Raw genomic sequence first — 17,788 nt, forward strand, 5'->3', positions numbered from 1 at the left:
ACAACAGGAGGGATTCGCTGGTGGTCACCCACCCAACTACTAACCTCCCGGCGTGTGGCTTAAGTACGGCTGAGCGGACGGGAAGCCCTGTTCTCCACACCCTGTGGTCGTATGTACTGTGTGGTTCTCACTATAAGGATTATATAGACACCATTCTCCTTGGCTTATCATATGTCGCATAAACCAATACTTCGTGCATTGACAACAAGGGGGGACAGGCAAAAAGGAAAATGAAAGAAAGACAAAGAAAAATAAAATGGAAATCCGGAGCTGGCTGACAAAACATCTTGAGACTCAGCTGCTGGAGCAGATAACCTGCGGCTAAAGATATATATATCGCAGCCTGAGCAAGGCCTTCACAATTCGTACCCCCTACCCCAAACAACCAGAATAATTCAAACTGTATTAATTAGCAGAGAAAACAATGATACTACAGAACAAACAAAGAGAACCTTCTCACACTCCTGTAACTTCCGCTTTGGCCCGAATCTACCGATGGATCCGCTTTTGTGCCAAACCTGCAAGATGGCGTCACATAGGGCTTGCATAACTCATAGGTATGACAGGTGTATCGAAGGAATGCTAATAGCACATCCTGAGGACCCCTGACGGTGACTTGATTTCGTGAGCCTTAGTTACACTCCTATCTTTCGTCGCTAGTTCTATGTGATAGCAATACGAGTCAAGAGCACCTCTACCAACAATAACATAGTATCGGAGCACGGCTTCATAGGAATAATAGACTAAATTACAGAGAATACTTTTGCTCGCATCAACAGGTTCACATCGAGAAAATATCCCTCTGCCCACCCACCATTGGAATACTCGCGCTGGCGCTTCTAAGGTCGATGGCATACTGCCTCAATGTTGTTACCAGCTGCGTCAATGACAAATGCCCCATAATAATTCGCATGGTACATCGTGCGCAATTCAGGTTTACCGTTGTCCACACCTCCGGCCTTGATAGCCGCATTATAAAAGGCTTCAATGCTGGCACGGTCTTACATCCTCTAGTGCGTGAACTCGATTCTATGTGGATTCCAGAAGACATACCAGGTGCACGAAATGCAAGGTGTGAGGGGTAGGCTGGGACATCCTTGTCACTAATGACCCAAAAGTCCACAGGAGCAACAAAGCCAGTATCCAAGTTCGATGCCATTCCCACAGCTTTCCCGTCAAGCTGCTGGCGGATCTCGTACCCTAGTGGCTTGAGTGCAGCGAGGTAGAGCTTGAGGAATTCTTGATATTTGGCCTCGGGAACGTGAAGACTAAGGTGATCGATGGCCATCTTCGGAGTTTGGAGGGGATGTGAACTTTGGTTGCGGAAAGTGGGTGTCGTTTTGGTAATATTCTTCTCGGGGGGATGGGGAATATATATAGGCGTTCAGGAGATAACCCATTTCCAACAATTGGCCGCATGTGTACGCATATCCTGCCATCTTTCTGATCAAACCTGCTTAGTTGAAATATTAGCGGAGTTTGATTCTAAATGCGGTGGCCGTCGCAGTAGGGCTTACCCACAGATGAATTCTTGAACATATCATATCCAAGCCTTATGAAAGCTTTTATATTATGACTCTGGCCAGTATCGGACATTATGCAGACAATGAACAGCCAACAAGGCCCTTGCGACCCTTAAATCATCCGTAAATGGAAGGCTAGATGCGGGACAGTACTGTCCTGGCTGTTAATAATTATTAGCCAAGGTCTCTCTCGAGTAGCAAATTGTTTTGTGATAGCGTGGACAGCTCGAATCGTCCTCGCAACGCCGGAAGTCGATACGAGAGGGGTAAAAGATATGGCCGCGGCCCAGCTTCTAACAAGGAAATATGCACCTGTCAGACAGATCTCCTTCGTCTGAAAGGCATTTAACACGGTTTTCGTGTGACGCTACCTCCAACATCTAACTTACTGGCTATACGATCTCGCGAGCCAAGACAACAGGGCTCGTTGAGCATCAGGCCGCCCCATTCTTCGTGCCTTGGAACGTGTATATGATAGCCTGCAATGACATAGTATCGTTATTGTCTTGGGTCAACCCCTTACCAACTGGGTTTAAACCTTTCCAGTGAACAAATGCTGTCGTGATTTCCGTGTCTTCCACTCTAGCCGGTACACCCGAGTGTGTCTTTCTGCGTGGCAGCGCGTGATCCGGAGCAGCCCTGTCTACTCTGTGCAGAATCCTGTTCTGACCACGCAGATCCTCATGGCGATCATTTAATCTGACCTTTGATGCTCTTTTCTGACCCTAATGTCGTGGTGATAATAAAATGGGATTACCGCCGCCGACCGTAGGCTACTTGCCCAGTCTGCCCACCATGCATCCACGACGTGCCTCCAAATACGAATTCGACTTATCGAATCTACGAACATTCCAAGGCCTTCCGGGTATTCCACCTCGTGAGTTCATCCCCTCATCCTCTCAACCCCAGCATACCTTGCATCGAATAGTGCTCTAAGCAAATGAAAACCGAAATACAGACCAAGATCTAGAATGCTGCATTATCTGTCTTGAGCCGATAGCCTCAACGTCCGTCCTACGGGAGTTTCCATGTGGGCATCTCTTCCACCAAGTCTGTGCCGATGACTGGGTCTGCAATTTTGATTCCAGGTGTCCTATATGTCGCCAGGCGTTCTACTACTTGCGATATCCACGAATGACCAAGCCTCCGCCCCCAGCTGTCATCCAGGAGAGTGGGCGAAGCTCACGGTGGGGTTCTGAGAATGTCCATACTCATGGGACGTTTCATTCGCTTAAGCATTGGTGTAAGACTAGGTTGAGTACTAGGACCAATGGCAGTGGGCGTTGCCACGCAGGGGCGGCAATGACGATGGATAGCAACCCTGCTTCTTCTGATCAGTAAGCGGTGGGGGAGTAGTAGTCATGGTGTTGTGTCCTTGTTTGAGGCGTTGTGGTATTTCGTGCACTCAGGCTTGTATGTATCTAGCCCTTTCGTTTGTTTTGGCCCTTTGCTTTGTATATAGTACATATCAATTGAATGGGTCATGAGTCCACAACTATGGCTCGAAGCAAGTACGGATGGCCTGGATATCCTATATTGCCTCGTGACGTACCATCGCCTATTCACTAGAATTCTCTGGGTGTAGATTCCATACATCTCAACCAAGATAGGCCCTTTCAACTAAACCTCGATATTAATCTTGGTACAAATGAAGAATCACCGGGTAGAGTACTGTATACCTGAACCAGTAATAGAAGAATAAGTGGATCCTTACCCTGGTGACATGATCTTGCATTTCATCGACTACTATGGTTAGCTTAGTCAAGTTGGTACATATATCAGATCTACAATCCACACGGAATGATCAACACAGACTGAAATCCCTGCAGGGCCGCGCGGACCGGTTTGCCTAAAAGAGAGCTTAGACTTGCTACTTTTCCCGAATTCAATAGCTATGACGTTCAACACCGGTGTCAATTGTATGAGGGTCAGCGGTTGGAAACAGGATGCCGAACGTGGCCAGCAGCATACCCAAGGACCAGCTATTTCTCGTTCTTCGTTCCCGTCCGCTTGCTTTGAATCCAGCCCACAAGTCCGCGACAGCCGGTCCACACGGACCGGAGTAGATGCAGTCGTACCGCACCATGTTACCCCAGTCTTTCAGTGTAAACAAATCGGAACCAAGATACATGCACGCATGGCGAGCATGAGAGAAAGGAATCGATTACATCAATGACTCGATTTATGAGTGCGGGATATATACCCACGTGGCTCTAGTGATGCACACTGGTTTGCTTCTGATAGTTTTTAATCACGGCACATAAAGTCAGCTTGTGGGCTAGGTCATTAAGAATCTATCTGATCTGTTTTTCGTCTCTGGGCCTTCAATATCCCTACATCTGAAGACAGAATGGGTGGAAACAGGGCAACCCACGTTAATCCTTTCATAGTGAACGACAGGACTGTTGATATCCATATCACTGTCCGCGGCTCAGATTGGTATTGGGCTGTGATGTCGATCATGGGCTTCACCATGCTCGCAATAATGGGGCTATCTTTTCGCCGCCCTCCAACGCGGCGAATATTCCATTACCTTCTCGCAGCCGTTGCTTTCGTAGCAATGGTAGAACACTATAGCATGGCGTCTAATCTCGGATGGGTCCCGATTGACGTAGAATGGCATCGCAGCGGCCACTTGGATTCTGGAATGAATCGCCAGATCTGGTGGGTTCGCTACTGTGGCTGGTATGATTGATCTCCACTCCATCAACCCTGTGGTATGCATCGCATGTTGACAACATCTTTCCACACTGCAGGTTCCTGATCTGGCCGCTTCTGTCTCTATCTGTGCTTTTCACCTGCGCCGCCCCTACTGTTCATATACTCTGGGCGTGCTTTCTGAGCGCGGTGATGGCGATCATGGCAGTAGTCGGTGCTGTGGTCCGCAGCGACTACAAATGGGGTCAGCATAAACACGTTGCTTTCCCAGAAAACGTCACTGACATACTAGTTTAGGATATTACGCGTTCTGGATCTGGTCCTGGCTATTGCTTGTCTATTCTCTACTCATAGCACCTCGAGGATATGCTAAAGCCTTAGGCCGAGATGTCGAGCTCGCCCACATCATACCAGCAAGTTGGATTTGTCTGCTCTGGATGCTCTACCCTGTATGCTGGGGGGTTAGCGAGGGAGGGAATGTCATCCCGCCTGACTCGGAGTTCATCTTCTACGGCATCCTTGACTGTTGCCTTATTCCCATCACCTGTGGGGTGTTTCTCTGGTTGCATGCAGGAATCGACCCAAGCTATTTGGGACTGTATATTCGTACATATAAAGATCCTATTGGTGGATGGAAGGAACCGGCACTTGTTAGTGGAGGGGTCGAAAAGCCCCAGGAAATTAGGGCTCCGGGCCCAGTAAATGGGGGTAGCGGTCAGCCGACTGCTTCTGAGCCTGGTCAGCTCGTCGAAGGAGTCCCGTCTGCGGAAGGACAGGAGACGGTCTAGGTAGAGTGTCTTCGTACACGACGGGTGCCAGGGAGAGCATGTGGGTATGAGATCGTTTGGTGTCTGACTCTTCACTGAATTTGCTCGTTTCATATTTAGGTTATTGACGCTGATTATGGATTGTCAGCGCTTTGATTCCGTTTATTTTTTTCTGACCACGCGGAATTAATGTCTAATACAACTTGATCAAAAATTCCCACTGTCGGGAAACAATTGTATAGGAACTATCTTTCTCGTGCATCATAACACCTAGGCAGCAGTTGAAAGTTCCAACACAGTAGGAAGTCAGAGAGGCGAGGGTCCAAAAATAGAGAATATCACTCCTTTCGGTTGCTTCTACTCAGCCTCTTCCTCTTTATTGGACGCCAGGAAGAATCGTCCGCTGCCCGTCCCAGCCTCCTGTACATACTGAACAGTGACCTGGGCTAGATGACTCAGGATATTTTCGACCTGGATCTCGCCTCTGCTGCGCTTTTTCCGGCCCAGGTCATCCAACCATCGAATCTTATTGAGGGCATAATACAACAGCGCAATCACAATAGTCACGCCCAATGAATACCCCCAGACCCGCACAACAGTCACAATATCGGTCCATCCGTTATGAGTTTCTTTTGGGGAGTCCAGCAGCTGGTCGAACGGGTCAGTAGCCATATCCCTATTTGAGAACCAGCCAAACAAGCAGAAGATTGTAGCCAGGGCATCAACGCCGAATATTGCACCCACTAGCTGAACAGATGGCCATGTGTCGCCGCCTCTAGTCACGAAGATCAGCCAATTCTCGGTCAGTGCCACTTCGAGAAATATAATTTCTTGGGTTGAGCCCCAATTCTGGATGATGCCACCGTCAGGAAGGAATAGGGTGCCCCGGATCACCCATGTTGCTGCGGCGAGCAAGATGCCGAGAATAAAAGAGATGATCCAGATCTTTGGCAGCTGCCACTCGACAGGACGGAGCTCATAGGATGCGTTATCGTATGCCACAGCGACCGTTGCGAGATCGGCAAATAGTGCTAGAAACACGACTAGATCGCTACGGATACTCTCATTGAGGATTATCATAGCGGTCACTAGGTAGATCTCAAGGTGCAGACAGAGTGCTATTCGATATTGAATATAGGCCTTCATGCGGTGGAAGATCTGCCGCGCGACTTTAATAGAATCGATAATAGTAGAAAGTCCCGGTTTCAAAAAGACGATATCAGCAGCGGACTGGGCTGCCTCGGACGCGCCTTCGACTGCGATCCCACAGTCCGCTTTCTTCAACGAGGGCGCGTCGTTGACTCCGTCTCCCGTCATTGCTGTGAGATGTCCACGGTCCTGTAATATCTGCACCACCTGATATTTATGTTCTGGAAAGACCTCTGCAAACCCATCTGCTCGTTCGACAAGGTCCCCAGCCATGGCACCCAGGCCTCCGCCGATGAGCCGTTCGGAATTGTAGACTTTCGTGCCAAGCGACAATTGTTTACAAGTCTCCTTTGCGATGGCTATTGCATCCCCAGTTAACATCTTGACCTCTATACCTAGTTTCTGGGCCTCGGCCATTGTCTGTGCGGTGTCTTCCCTTGGGGGATCAAACATGGGCATCATCCCAAGCAGCCTCCAGTCCTCGTCTTCTTTACGCACGGCAATACCCAGGGAACGGAATCCACGACTGGCAAACTCCGTCGCCTTCTCCTTATACATCTTTGCCTCGGAGGAATTGGTCAGCCGTAAAACGGCATTAGGGGCCCCCTTCGTGCATGTATACTGGACACCGTTACACGTTGCAACCGCGACAATTCGCTTGGACACGGGGTCGAAGGGGTGAAATTTCTCTACCTTCCATCCTCGCTGCAGGATTTCCTTCGCTTTGGGATACTGCTTTAGTGACAGCACAGTCACCTTGTCTATCGGGTCCAGGGCGTTCACGTTATGAGAGGAGGCCAGCGCCGCCACGGCGAACATCCAGTTCACATCCACACCTTCAGCAACGAACGGCTCTCTGATGCTGAGGCGATTGGCGGTTAGAGTCCCGGTTTTATCCGAGCATAAGATATCGACTCCCTTCTAATATCAGCCTCAAACTTGAAACGAGGTCTGGAGTGGGAATAGAAAGGGCCTACAGAAAGAGACTCGATTGCGGTCAACTTCTGCACAATGGCTTTTTTCTTCGCCAGATACGCAGCCCCAACAGCTAAGGTCGTTGTGGTGACAACAGGAAGACCAACGGGGACCCCAATAATCATTAGCGCCAGGGTATAGAACAACAACGTCTGTTCTCCAGGGGATGCAATGGGGATATTTCGATAGAACCCGCCAATCCACACTGCTAGAATCCAGGCCATTACCAAGACCAGAAGCGATGTTCCGATACTGTCCATCACCATCTTAAAATGGCCAGTGTCCTTGGAATCCTGCACCATGGCTGCGGTCCGCCCAACGAACGTTCTCTGGCCGGTTGTTTGGACCACCGCATAAGCCTTTCCCCTCTTACACCCGGTCGTGTAGAAGACGGTGTCCCCCATGTATCGGTCAACGGCGAGCGATTCCCCTGTAATCGCGGAATGATCGCACGCTACAATCGAATGCCCGCGTCTGGTCCCCGCATCCTCACCGGGGTCATCGTCCTCGGATTGAGGGCTTGAGCCGTCTAGCATCCCGTCCTGCAAAAGTTCCTTATACTCCTTCCATCCATGTTCACGATTATCGTACGCACAAATGACCCTAGCGTCCGCAGGAACGGTCTGTCCCTCATCGATCACGATCTAGGACACGGCTTGCGTCAGAATCCGTTGTAGAGTGTGGTTTCACGGTAGGTATACTGACCACATCCCCAGGAACCAATTCTCGAGCCAGGCACTCCATTTCCTGCCCATTGCGCACGACTGTAGCGCGCATGGCAATATCGGCCTTCAGACTTGCCACGACATCTGCGGCCTGTTTCTCCTGGTACCAGCCGACGGCGGCATTCAGCCAAAGAATCCCAATTATGACGCCGAAATCGATCCAATCCTCTAGCCCAGCGGCAAGCAGGACGGCGAGCTCCATCACTACGTAACCCAGTATTAGCACGATGGTCCCAGCCGGTCAGTGCGAATAAAGGTAGTAGGTAATGCTCACCATAAAGAATCGGCCCCTGGAAATATGAGATAACCTTCGCAAATGGGTTCTCCTTCTCCGAAGCCAGTTCATTGAACCCGGCGACATTACGCCGATGAGTAACGTCCGTATCAGTCAGACCATCTCGGATATCAGTAAGGAGCCAACTGTCAGGGAACTTGCGCGAGGATCCGCCAACGTGTTTCCAGCGGAATTTCCTCTTGTGCCACGGGGCATACCACACTCGGTGGACGCGCACCTCACCTTCGTCGGGGCTGACGAAGTCGGATTCCCGGTACGCAGAGATGAACCTGACGAGGCGAGTGAATTCATCGCCGTCACTAGGGTCTTCGACATTCGTTGGCTGAGCAGCGTTCTCTGCGTCGCCGGGGCTGTCTTGGGGCATGGTCTGGGCCATTTTACCGGGCAATATATACTACGGCCCAGTGGGTAACGGGCTCTTGGAGGCACACGTACGAAATCAACACGGCCACTCGCAATGTGGTTGCGAAAGAGATGCTAATATCCAGTAGGTTTAGGTTCTAGGCGAACTCTGTATATCCCGCGAAAGTCTCTTATTTGAGTCCGGTGACAGCCAAGGGGTAGATCCTGGCAGTGATGCACTGACCGTATCGAACGTCATCTCCGAGGAGAAATTGCCTGTACTGTTGTTCTGTGATTCTACATAGGGTTAAAACGAGCAATAGAAGGTTCGCGGCCGGACGGACCGGACGATCCGGTGAGTCAGAGAGGCGATCGGTGACCTCATGCGCTGGAACATCACATAGATCAAGGAGCCAGAAGCATCGAGGATGTCGTAGGCCTGCTGTCTTCTGCATTTAGCTCATCATATCAATGTTGCTGCTGGGGTCGGTTTCTCGGGACCCCCATCCCACGCGTCTCGCTGTCTACTAGGATTTGTCTGCAGACCCTGGCCGCATGAGTCGGGACGTAGTGAGTATAGTTTCATGGTTTTATACTGCCATCTCCTGTCGGATACTAATTGAGAGATACTTCAAGAGTCCGCTGCTCAGGTATGCCTGTCATCACCGCGCAAGCTTTCCAACCTTCGCTTTTTGACGCCCATCAACATGCGAGGCGAAGTAATTGGGCAGAAAGCCAGCCCGGGGTTATCCTTGTTTTTGTTATTGTTTTTCTCGTTGGTTTCGGCATTCTTGGAATCATAGTCCATAAGGCGTGGGAGGCTCGCAGGGCCGAGAGGGCTGAGTGGACTGTTGAAGAGATCAAGGATGATGTTTAGCGTACACTGGCATAATACTTGCATCGCAGCCTCATTTTCTACAAGTGAATTTTTAACCGGTTGGGACTGCAGGGTATAACTAGTGTAGGATATCGTTCGCTATCGAAAGTACTTTGCGCATCACCAAGAAAAACACAAAAAGACCAGTGACTGCTACATATTTTATCTACCCACCACTTCTTGTGGTCTCCTATGTATTCATGCCGTAGTATATTGGATCAGGACGAGATAGTGATCCAGCACGGTACGATCGGGCTGGTGTGCGTACCTACCTCTGTACCCAATTTCCGGGACAGTTACTGACGACTGTTTCTAGTGATGGTCCCGCCCGCGTTCGAGCCCGACAGACACTAGCGCTTCTAAATCTCGGCGTCAGTGCTGAAGACGAACCGGCGCCTGCTGATCCGGATGTGATCATTACCTATTTACTGCGAGAATGAGACAACGGAGTCTATGAGGGCCTCGCTCTCCGTGCGACGAGGGAGATTAGGCAATTAAAGGGACCCCGTCGTATGACGTAAAAGGTGGTGAGCCCAGGGATATAGTTATAGTCTGCGTAGCGCCTGGACATATCCTATCGGCGCGTGCGTTGAGGTGGGAAGAGCAGCCGCTCGAGGCTTCGTATTGAAGCTGCGGAAGTAGGGACTTTGGTAAGCTCAGCTGTGAACAGGTACTATGTAAATCTCTTGATTCGGCTGAGACCGGAACGAAAATGGGCTTCTATGTACTAGGTACCATAGGTCTCTAAGAGTTATGAAGGCAATTGGAGGACTGAAATGGACTTGTAATATGTTTTTCGGTGCCCAGATATCTAACGTGGCAGCAGGCACATTGATTCGCTATGATGTCTGACTCTATGTCCAGGTATACTGACAAGATCTATCGGAGTACCCCCCAGATTAAGCCTTTTCCATCCCAGGACAGCCGCGTTGTGAACACGCCTACGTGTCACCGGAAACACACAGGTGTGGCGAGACCTCGAGTCCACTGCAGACTCCCGATTTCGACGACGAGGAAACCCAAAGCAACGGCCACACTCACACTCCCATAAATATAAGCATGCTGACGCTGCAAATCGGACAGTTCAAGAACCCAGGTACTGACAGTGGTCAGACACCCGCAAAACCCGTCCATGATCCCTTCCAGCACCTCGCAGCCGGTAATTCCGCCGATGGTGAGCGGAGAAGTGCTGACGGTGGCATGTTGTATCGAGTATGCCATTCCAAATACCATTGTGCCTACTATGTTCACCGTAAATGTTCCCAGCGGGAAACCGAGTATCCGGCTATTTAGCTTGAGGGAGAGATAGAAGCGGGATACGCAACCAATTGGTGCAAAGACAAGAGAGAAAAGAAACGGTCCGCGCCATATATTGGGACTCCATAACGTGGTTGCTCCGTGATCTTGGGGCAGAAGGACTACGAGACAGATGACAAGGATCCATGATAGCCAAGCTAGGATAGCGGAAAAAGGGTCGACGTATTTGCGCAACCACACTTGGGCCAGACTGGGCGTCCATGGAGAGAGACCCACTGCAAGATGAGCTCCAAGAAAGAGACCGGCCAAGGAGAGGCCGATCTCCGTGAAGAGGACGGCGAGAATGGACATGAAGCTAAACCCGCCATTAGGAGATTTCAAACTGGCAGGGCCAGACGCAAACAGGGAGACCTCGTCATACGATCCGGCTGGCACCACGGGGTTATTGGAGAGTGCCAGATAGACATCGCGCATGAAGGTGGAGAAAGACGTAAGGCTTCCACAGAAGCCCGTGGTCAGCCCGATATACAAGGGCACGGTTTTCTTGTGGGCTTTGATATGCGCGGCACGCTGTGACGGGGCGTTTTTCACATGGTGAGGGAGACTTGATCTGACGCTTTCAAAGTGAAACAACTCTTGGTCCTCGCTCAGGAAGCCCATGAGCATACTGCCCCCAACGTTCGCCCACAGAACACTGGTATTGACTGGTGTCCCCGGGTAGAAGGTCAGGCATTCGATGACCACCCGGAGTAAAGTCCCCAACATCGAGAATAACACAAGATAGGACACAATATAGGTCGTCTGCAGGAATTTCAACATGCGTTCTGGTTTAGGGTGTTTCTCTTGCGGGTTTTCGTCCGGGCTCTGCACATCATCGGGTCCAACCGGTTCATATCTCTCGTCTCGAGGGTCTATCTGAGCTCTGCGTGCTGGCTGGTGTTCCAGGTAATCATTCAGCCGCACCGGCCTCTCAGATACATCGTACACAGGAGGCGGAGCAGCAACCTCGTTCAGATTGCCTGCATCGTGAGGTCCCGGGCGACCAGTCTGCTGCGAACCGTCCGCGTCCATTGTCCGTTCTGCGAGGCCGAAGAGACTCGACAGCCAAGTCATGAGGTCAGAGACGCGTTAATTAATTATTAATAATTTTTCTTCCCCTTTTTTTTTTTTCCGTTTTCTTTGGTAAAATTACAGGGGGGCAAGATTAAGTTGGCGCAGGGGGACATTCTGGCCCCAGCAAAACGAAACTCATAGTCGGCAGCACCGGATCGGGCGGTCCGGGCGGTGGTGGAAAATCACCACAATTGATGTCATGTCATGATCCTATTACCACCTCAACAAATCCATCCTGGTCTTCTTGTACGCTTGAACCCCCGAGCCTCCAGTCGCACGGTTCTACCGGATCGGAGTAAGATCATCTAGGATGAAGCGTCAGCGTGTCGGGGTTGCGTGTGACAAGTGCCGCCTGCTTAAAGCAAAGGTTTGCTTCGTTCACCTCGCTGACAGCCAGCTCTAACTTGGCAGTGTGACGGCCGCCAACCGGTGTGCTCCAGATGTGACGGATATGGATTCACCTGTTCATGGTCAGCGCGCAAACCGAGAGGGTCTCCAGGAAGTCAGCCTGACCTGAGCCGTCAAGGAATCGACGAATCTGGGCGTGATTCTCACGGTGCGCTGCCCAGCGGCACTACGGGGGACTTCCTCACGGCCTACGCCAACGCCACTCAATCTTATGAAGCATTGATTCGCGAGCTCAGGCTGAACTTGGATCCTACTCAACAGGCGAAGCTTGATGCTGGCCTGCAGAATATTCAGAATCAATTACCAGACGTTGCCAAAACCGAGCAGCCCGGTCCGAACGCAATAGCCGCCCCACAGGGAGACGATACCACGGAGTCTTCGCCTACTTATGTTGGCAAGGCAAGCGATATCCATTTCGTCCATTACATCCGGAAATATGTGACCGGAAATGGCTCTCTCGATGAAGATGATCTCCCCACGCAGAGCTATGCTCATCATCCCAATCTAGGGACATTCGTGGCGTTGACCCAACCGCCGTTGGTACCCTCAGAGGCTGAAGCAGAACAGTTTTTGGACGTCTACCTGTCGACCATCCATGTTGCGTATCCGTTCATCTGTAAATCGGTGCTCCTCCGAGAATTTGGCCGATTTCAAGCGGGCGACCACAACCGGCCGGAGTTTCGGCCGTGGCTTGCCCTCTTCAGTACGGTGCCCCGTGGAAATGTCCCACGGATCAGGAGTTTGCCGGTTAATCGTTGATGCAGACTTTATTTTCGCCATCGGATCCTACTATACCTCGTTTCCGCACGGGAGACACGGCGGCCCTTATCCTTATTTCCGGTATTTCGAACAAGGACTCTACTTCTCACGGGAACTAGGCGCGGATTGCTCGCTTGTCAATATTTGGAATTTGCTCGTCCAGTGCTTCTTCTTACTAGCCGTGTGCCATACGGATAGGTATTGATCCGTCCTTACTGGCGTTGCCGGTGGCTAACTAGACCAGATGCTGGAATACCCTGGGGTTCGCAATCCGCATGGGCCATAGCATCGGTCTGCATGTAGAGAACTCGCTCAACTGCCCCTTGTCCAAGGAGCCGTGGATCAAGGACCGCTCCCACTGGCGGCGTACGTGGTACGCCATGTATGTGCTGGACCGGCTCTTGGCTCTTCAGCTCGGACGGCCGATGGCAATCCATGAAGCCGACTTTCATGTCGAGCTCCCTTCTGCAACAGACGACGCACCATTTAGCCCTGGCGGTGGCGACGATATCACCAGCCAGGAGCGCAATCGAGTCCGTGGACATATGATGGACTATTTCCTCTCAGTCATCGAGTTTTCTTGTATATTAGGATTGGTCATCCGGGAGCTATATCGACCATCCCAGATCGACATTTCACCGGAGCAAATGCTCCAGAGTACCGCGACTCTAGACCATCGCCTTACAGAATGGAAGCTGCAACTCCCGCGGCATCTCCGCTTCGACCTTGGTCACACCTTCGAGAAATCTGTCTCGTTCAAACGCCAGGTTCGCCCTCGCTCTACCTACACAGGGAAACAGATACGAGTCGTATACTAACCCGGCAATTAGCGAAACATGCTCGCCGTCAAATTCCACCACCTTCGCGCCCTCATCCACCGCCCCTTCCTCTGCCTCCCCTTCCTCCAGATGAACAACATGCCTTTCCTAGACCTCCTTCTCCAGCACAAGGAACGCATCTCCGAAGCAGAATCCATTTGCATCCATGAGGCCCAGCAAACCGCCCACCTCTTGCACAACGTCACCGACGAGCGCAGCCTCGTTCATGATTTCCCCTGGTGGCAAATGATCTCCTGTCTGATCTGCGCGAGCTCGATCCTCTTCGTGGCGGAGACCTTTTACAGCGATAGTGCTTTCCTTCATGGACGAAAGTCGCCGCAGGCGCTGCGCGAGGATGCAGAGAGTTGCCTGAAGGTGTTTGAGGCGCTGAGCGTGAATTCGGTTGCGGCGCAGAAGGCGGTGGATATGTTAAGTGCGTTGTCCCGCGCACGACGCCTGGGGGAGGAGCGTAAGTCGCACGCACCCCGTGGCCGATTCTTGAATGGAATGCTGTTCACCCCGGCGCTAAACAAGACTAGAACTGCGCTTGCAGGAAAGCCTCTCTCCCCGCGCCATCACCCCGCTACACCCGCTGGTTGGCCGTGCGAGTACGTCTACATACCCTCCTCCGGCGCAACTCGGGACGTCTACAGCTAGTGCCAGTCCGCCGAGCCACCCGGCGCCCAACACATTACTCCCCTCATCGCTCCTCGTCGGCGATATCCCCTTCTCGTGCGACTGGCCGAGCGAGATCTCCAGAGCGATGGAATGGTCTGTGCAGTTTCTGGATCATCCGAATTTTGGTCAGGCGGGAGGGTCGTCCGGACCCAGAGGGAATTCTATGCACCGCTCATGAATCTCATGGTCATTCTTGCATATTTCCTGGTGGGATCCGGATGTTGTCGGTTGAATATTTCGAATCAGCAATGTAAAGTAGACTGAACATTGGCAAGAGAGAGATATATTCCCCGTCTCATGGTCAGGCAGTAGGCACCGTTGATTATTCATGATTTCGATTTCATTCGCATGCTTTTTCACTCTAAATACTCTTTGCCTAGTCGGTAAACCACGTCCATAAAGATACAGTCCCAAACCCCCATAAAAACATGCATATCACGGGATTTCCTACGTTCGTCCGATGTGTTGATTCGGTGGATGGGGGCGGATCCAGATACAGATCAGGGCGGGCCCAGTTTACGGCGGACTAAATATTACCAACTTTACTAATATCAACACCCAATTTTCTTACTCAATTTGATTCTATTTATAAAGATCCGTGATTCTGCTCAATCAAGTATATTCTTTCTATATAAGATAAAGCTCTGGATTATTGACTCGTCCGAGCCTGAGATATTAAACCGCTTTTTCTACCGCTTTAAATAACCGCCAGTTCTATATCTTTAGAGACTACCGGTATTCTGTCTTTAGAAGCTACTAGATCTTTTGATCCCCTGGGACTCTAGTATAATGCTGGTTTTTAGAAGCTGGTGATGAATAGATTTAGAAGTACGTGAGAGTCGTGGCTTGGTGTAAAACGCCAAGGTTTCGGCTCATATTTTCCATTGTCCGGAACGTCGATTTAGTCCGCCGTATCCGCCGTATCCGCCCGAGGTCGACCGTGGGTCGGATGCAATATCAGAAAAAACCGACGGTAGTTGCTAAATGTTAGATCCACACAATCCCCGTTTTACCCGACGTCTCGTATAACACATAGCTGTGGGACGCCGTCTCCATTTGCCAGTCACGACCTTTTCGGCAAGAACCAGACTGCAATGATGTGCGTGGGTCTCATCGATACCTTACACTTACTAGCGTCTTATCTGCCTTCCAGCAATCCCAGTAGAAGCGGCAGAGAAGCGACAGATTCTGAGACAGATTCAGACGATGAATATGCGGCGTTGAGCGAGGTTGGCGCTCCTGAACCGGTCGACAGAGGACAGCTCCCGCACGACGACTCAGAGCTCCATCTCGAACAGGCACTTGCACGTAGCGGCTCCGATATTTTGAGCCATTTGAGTGAAGTGTGTGCCCCATCACCAGTACCTCGAGAAGACAGTCCCCTCCACCGCCGAGCAAGCCTGGAAGACCATCTCTCTGCACTACGGACGCATCATCATCAGAGCCACTAATGTTCAGGACCGAGACCACGCACCATTGGAACCGGAGCGCTGCAAATCGTGGTCGGTCCAAGTTCTGCCTCACCGTCCGGCCCGTCTGTTCCGGGCGAATCAAATATGGAAATCACGTTTATGATGGTAGGAAGGGATTTGTTGGATCAGCTGCCGTATGATCTATCGGATCTGCCGCGACAGTTAAGAGTGTCCAGAGACTTGAAATAAAGCAAAAGGTGTTCTCGCTACATAGCCGATGCTGGATGCCAAGTATTCCTGAGCCAGAGCATCATGGCCCAAGACTATCTCCATAATAGACCGTCGCCGACAGAAAGAGGTGGGTTCACAAGACAAGAGCTCGCATTGGCGCCCATGCCGTGCTATTTTGGGTCGAAAGACTGGACGGTCAGCCAGCCATGTGGGTCAAGACAACCTGTCACAACCACCTGCGCGGACAGAAGACTGATGGAAGTTATAGGCGCACTGCCCAAAGAATGTGAGCTCTGCTGGGAGCAGTTGGGCCCCGAATCCGCATACCGTACTCTACCGTGCCAACATATTTTTCATCTACCTTGTATCGATTGTTGGCTTTATACAGCAGATGCGAGCTGCCCTCTGTGCCGTCGTCAATTCTATGAATATCGACGCCCGAGAAAGGCCCGCACGGTACGATCGAACCCCTCTGCAGGCGAAGTATCCCATCGATGCCATGTGTCCCTCGGAGGAATAAAATCGTGGATCAGACAAAGATTATGCACTCATTGAGGAAACCTTTGGTTTACATTGTTTGCCCTAAACTCCAATTCTGTGGTCAACCACACCATCACTCACGGTTCCCCGTTCGAATGATAGTATTACACAAGTACAATGGATCTGGTACAGTTTTCGAACCCCTTGTACAGAAATCAAGTTGGTTCCTTGACTCCCGCAGCATAGTCCAGGCCCTGCATTCAATACGGCGCCAGTGTATTACGATGTCTGATGTATTGCGAGGGCAATGCATCACGCTGTACATTGTGCATGCCGCTAGATCCGTAGAAGGCCGGTGGGCGGAATGAGGTACGGGCTTTGTGGTCGTGCATCTATATTGAAATAATGCATAAATCAGGAGTGTTGAAACTCACTTCGGCCCCGGTGGTGTTGGGGTTTGGGGGGCAAGAGATCAAGTGGACAATTCCATAGACCTTCAGATTCCAGCTGGCTAACCACATGGGAAAGAAGGGAATAGTGTACTGAATGTCGACGCCTTACATGTCCTGGCTGTACTTTGGGTCTGCATTGAGAAACTCAGCCAAGACGTTCTCTCCGGCTCCGTGTAGTGGTATACAGAGTCTAGTTGCATTTACCCTTCCTCGTATGACCATTTCTGTTAATGAAATGGGTCGCAGAGAATTTCCGGTATGAACAGTATCACAGTAACACGGAAAATATACAAGACAAGTGAGACGGCTAATTCGAACTAGACGACGGCGCAGAAGCGTACTGGTGGAAGTGAATGAAAATCTACGGACGAGTTTTGGAACCTGGTGTGATGCTCTTGGTCCCAATGCGGGATAATGGAACATTGGTCCAGTTCGTCTCCTTTGGAATTATGTAATTGACTTTTGGGAGTTACGCTCAGTCAGGTATTTTTTGACATGCACCGGTCAAACCAAGAAGTAGGACAGTATATTGGGCGAAGATATCATCGAGCAAGATATAAATTCAGAGACAATGTCCATTAAAAAGTAAACCTTCAGGATTGTACGACAGCTTGCGTTTCGAGATACTGATGACATGAATTAACATCACGATGCCAATATGAGAAGATGGTGCTGGATAACAAGGTCACGAAGTATCGGGCATTTAGAGCATTCAAGGAGGGCATCAAGGCTAGCAATCATGAGACATCTAATCGTGCTTTGAATAGGGCCCTTCGATGCTGGAGCAGATTAATACAGGAGTTTGCTGCTAGTCCGAGAAATCTAATGAGCAAAACGTACAACCTCGTTCCTAATCAGCATGCGTGCCA

General features: G+C 50.7%; 8 protein-coding genes across 8 annotated transcripts; 5 read left to right on the forward strand and 3 right to left on the reverse strand.

Moving 5' to 3' along the window:
- Nucleotides 1–839: 839 nt before the first annotated feature.
- Nucleotides 840–1,288, reverse strand: BDV37DRAFT_280904 (VOC family protein; the record flags this gene model as incomplete). Its single annotated transcript, XM_032086696.1, has 2 exons — nt 840–1,000; nt 1,054–1,288. 2 exons carry the CDS (start codon nt 1,286–1,288, stop codon nt 840–842), a joined length of 396 nt encoding a protein of 131 aa, XP_031943626.1.
- A 1,030-nt stretch (nt 1,289–2,318) lies between these two features.
- Nucleotides 2,319–2,864, forward strand: BDV37DRAFT_269945 (uncharacterized protein; the record flags this gene model as incomplete). Its single annotated transcript, XM_032084464.1, has 2 exons — nt 2,319–2,400; nt 2,482–2,864. 2 exons carry the CDS (start codon nt 2,319–2,321, stop codon nt 2,862–2,864), a joined length of 465 nt encoding a protein of 154 aa, XP_031943627.1.
- Nucleotides 2,865–3,873: 1,009 nt separating this feature from the next.
- On the forward strand, nt 3,874–4,969 carry BDV37DRAFT_280905 (opsin family protein; the record flags this gene model as incomplete). Its single annotated transcript, XM_032086697.1, has 3 exons — nt 3,874–4,208; nt 4,280–4,425; nt 4,479–4,969. The coding sequence occupies 3 exons, from the start codon at nt 3,874–3,876 to the stop codon at nt 4,967–4,969; spliced, it is 972 nt and encodes a 323-aa protein (XP_031943628.1).
- Nucleotides 4,970–5,183: 214 nt separating this feature from the next.
- Nucleotides 5,184–8,579, reverse strand: BDV37DRAFT_62300 (E1-E2 ATPase-domain-containing protein). The gene is made up of 4 exons (XM_032090963.1): nt 8,072–8,579; nt 7,778–8,001; nt 7,075–7,716; nt 5,184–7,015 (listed from the first exon to the last, which is right to left on the reverse strand). Exons 1-4 carry the CDS (start codon nt 8,466–8,468, stop codon nt 5,306–5,308), a joined length of 2,973 nt encoding a protein of 990 aa, XP_031943629.1. The 5' UTR covers nt 8,469–8,579; the 3' UTR covers nt 5,184–5,305.
- A 296-nt stretch (nt 8,580–8,875) lies between these two features.
- BDV37DRAFT_242931 (uncharacterized protein) lies at nt 8,876–9,482 on the forward strand. The gene has a single exon (XM_032081378.1). It carries the CDS (start codon nt 9,087–9,089, stop codon nt 9,309–9,311), a length of 225 nt encoding a protein of 74 aa, XP_031943630.1. The 5' UTR covers nt 8,876–9,086; the 3' UTR covers nt 9,312–9,482.
- A 451-nt stretch (nt 9,483–9,933) lies between these two features.
- On the reverse strand, nt 9,934–11,706 carry BDV37DRAFT_62328 (FluC/FEX family fluoride channel). Its single transcript, XM_032090964.1, has one exon. It carries the CDS (start codon nt 11,679–11,681, stop codon nt 10,260–10,262), a length of 1,422 nt encoding a protein of 473 aa, XP_031943631.1. The 5' UTR covers nt 11,682–11,706; the 3' UTR covers nt 9,934–10,259.
- Nucleotides 11,707–11,815: 109 nt separating this feature from the next.
- BDV37DRAFT_242940 (transcription factor domain-containing protein) lies at nt 11,816–14,691 on the forward strand. The gene is made up of 6 exons (XM_032081379.1): nt 11,816–12,048; nt 12,093–12,792; nt 12,854–13,046; nt 13,093–13,615; nt 13,679–14,135; nt 14,206–14,691. Exons 1-6 carry the CDS (start codon nt 11,992–11,994, stop codon nt 14,520–14,522), a joined length of 2,247 nt encoding a protein of 748 aa, XP_031943632.1. The 5' UTR covers nt 11,816–11,991; the 3' UTR covers nt 14,523–14,691.
- Nucleotides 14,692–16,068: 1,377 nt separating this feature from the next.
- BDV37DRAFT_280910 (uncharacterized protein) lies at nt 16,069–16,507 on the forward strand (the record flags this gene model as incomplete). The annotated part of the gene is made up of 2 exons (XM_032086698.1): nt 16,069–16,182; nt 16,256–16,507. The coding sequence occupies 2 exons, from the start codon at nt 16,069–16,071 to the stop codon at nt 16,505–16,507; spliced, it is 366 nt and encodes a 121-aa protein (XP_031943633.1).
- Between the last annotated feature and the right edge of the window lie 1,281 nt (nt 16,508–17,788).

This window comes from Aspergillus pseudonomiae (assembly GCF_009193645.1).
Source record: "Aspergillus pseudonomiae strain CBS 119388 unplaced genomic scaffold BDV37scaffold_17, whole genome shotgun sequence".
Lineage (NCBI taxonomy): Eukaryota > Fungi > Ascomycota > Eurotiomycetes > Eurotiales > Aspergillaceae > Aspergillus > Aspergillus pseudonomiae.

Bases quoted from the DNA above. Each gene is read 5' to 3' on its own strand.
- BDV37DRAFT_62300 (XM_032090963.1), bottom strand. From the start codon at position 8,468: ATGGCCCAGACCATGCCCCAAGACAGCCCCGGCGACGCAGAGAACGCT. The intron at 7,717-7,777 runs GTCAGTATACCT...GCCGTGTCCTAG, and splicing joins AATTGGTTCCTGGGGATGTG to ATCGTGATCGATGAGGGACA. The intron at 7,016-7,074 runs GTAGGCCCTTTC...TGATATTAGAAG, and splicing joins CCGCAATCGAGTCTCTTTCT to GGAGTCGATATCTTATGCTC.
- BDV37DRAFT_242931 (XM_032081378.1), top strand. From the start codon at position 9,087: ATGCCTGTCATCACCGCGCAAGCTTTCCAACCTTCGCTTTTTGACGCC.
- BDV37DRAFT_62328 (XM_032090964.1), bottom strand. From the start codon at position 11,681: ATGACTTGGCTGTCGAGTCTCTTCGGCCTCGCAGAACGGACAATGGAC.
- BDV37DRAFT_242940 (XM_032081379.1), top strand. From the start codon at position 11,992: ATGAAGCGTCAGCGTGTCGGGGTTGCGTGTGACAAGTGCCGCCTGCTT. The intron at 12,049-12,092 runs GTTTGCTTCGTT...CTAACTTGGCAG, and splicing joins GCCGCCTGCTTAAAGCAAAG to TGTGACGGCCGCCAACCGGT. The intron at 14,136-14,205 runs GTAAGTCGCACG...AAACAAGACTAG, and splicing joins ACGACGCCTGGGGGAGGAGC to AACTGCGCTTGCAGGAAAGC.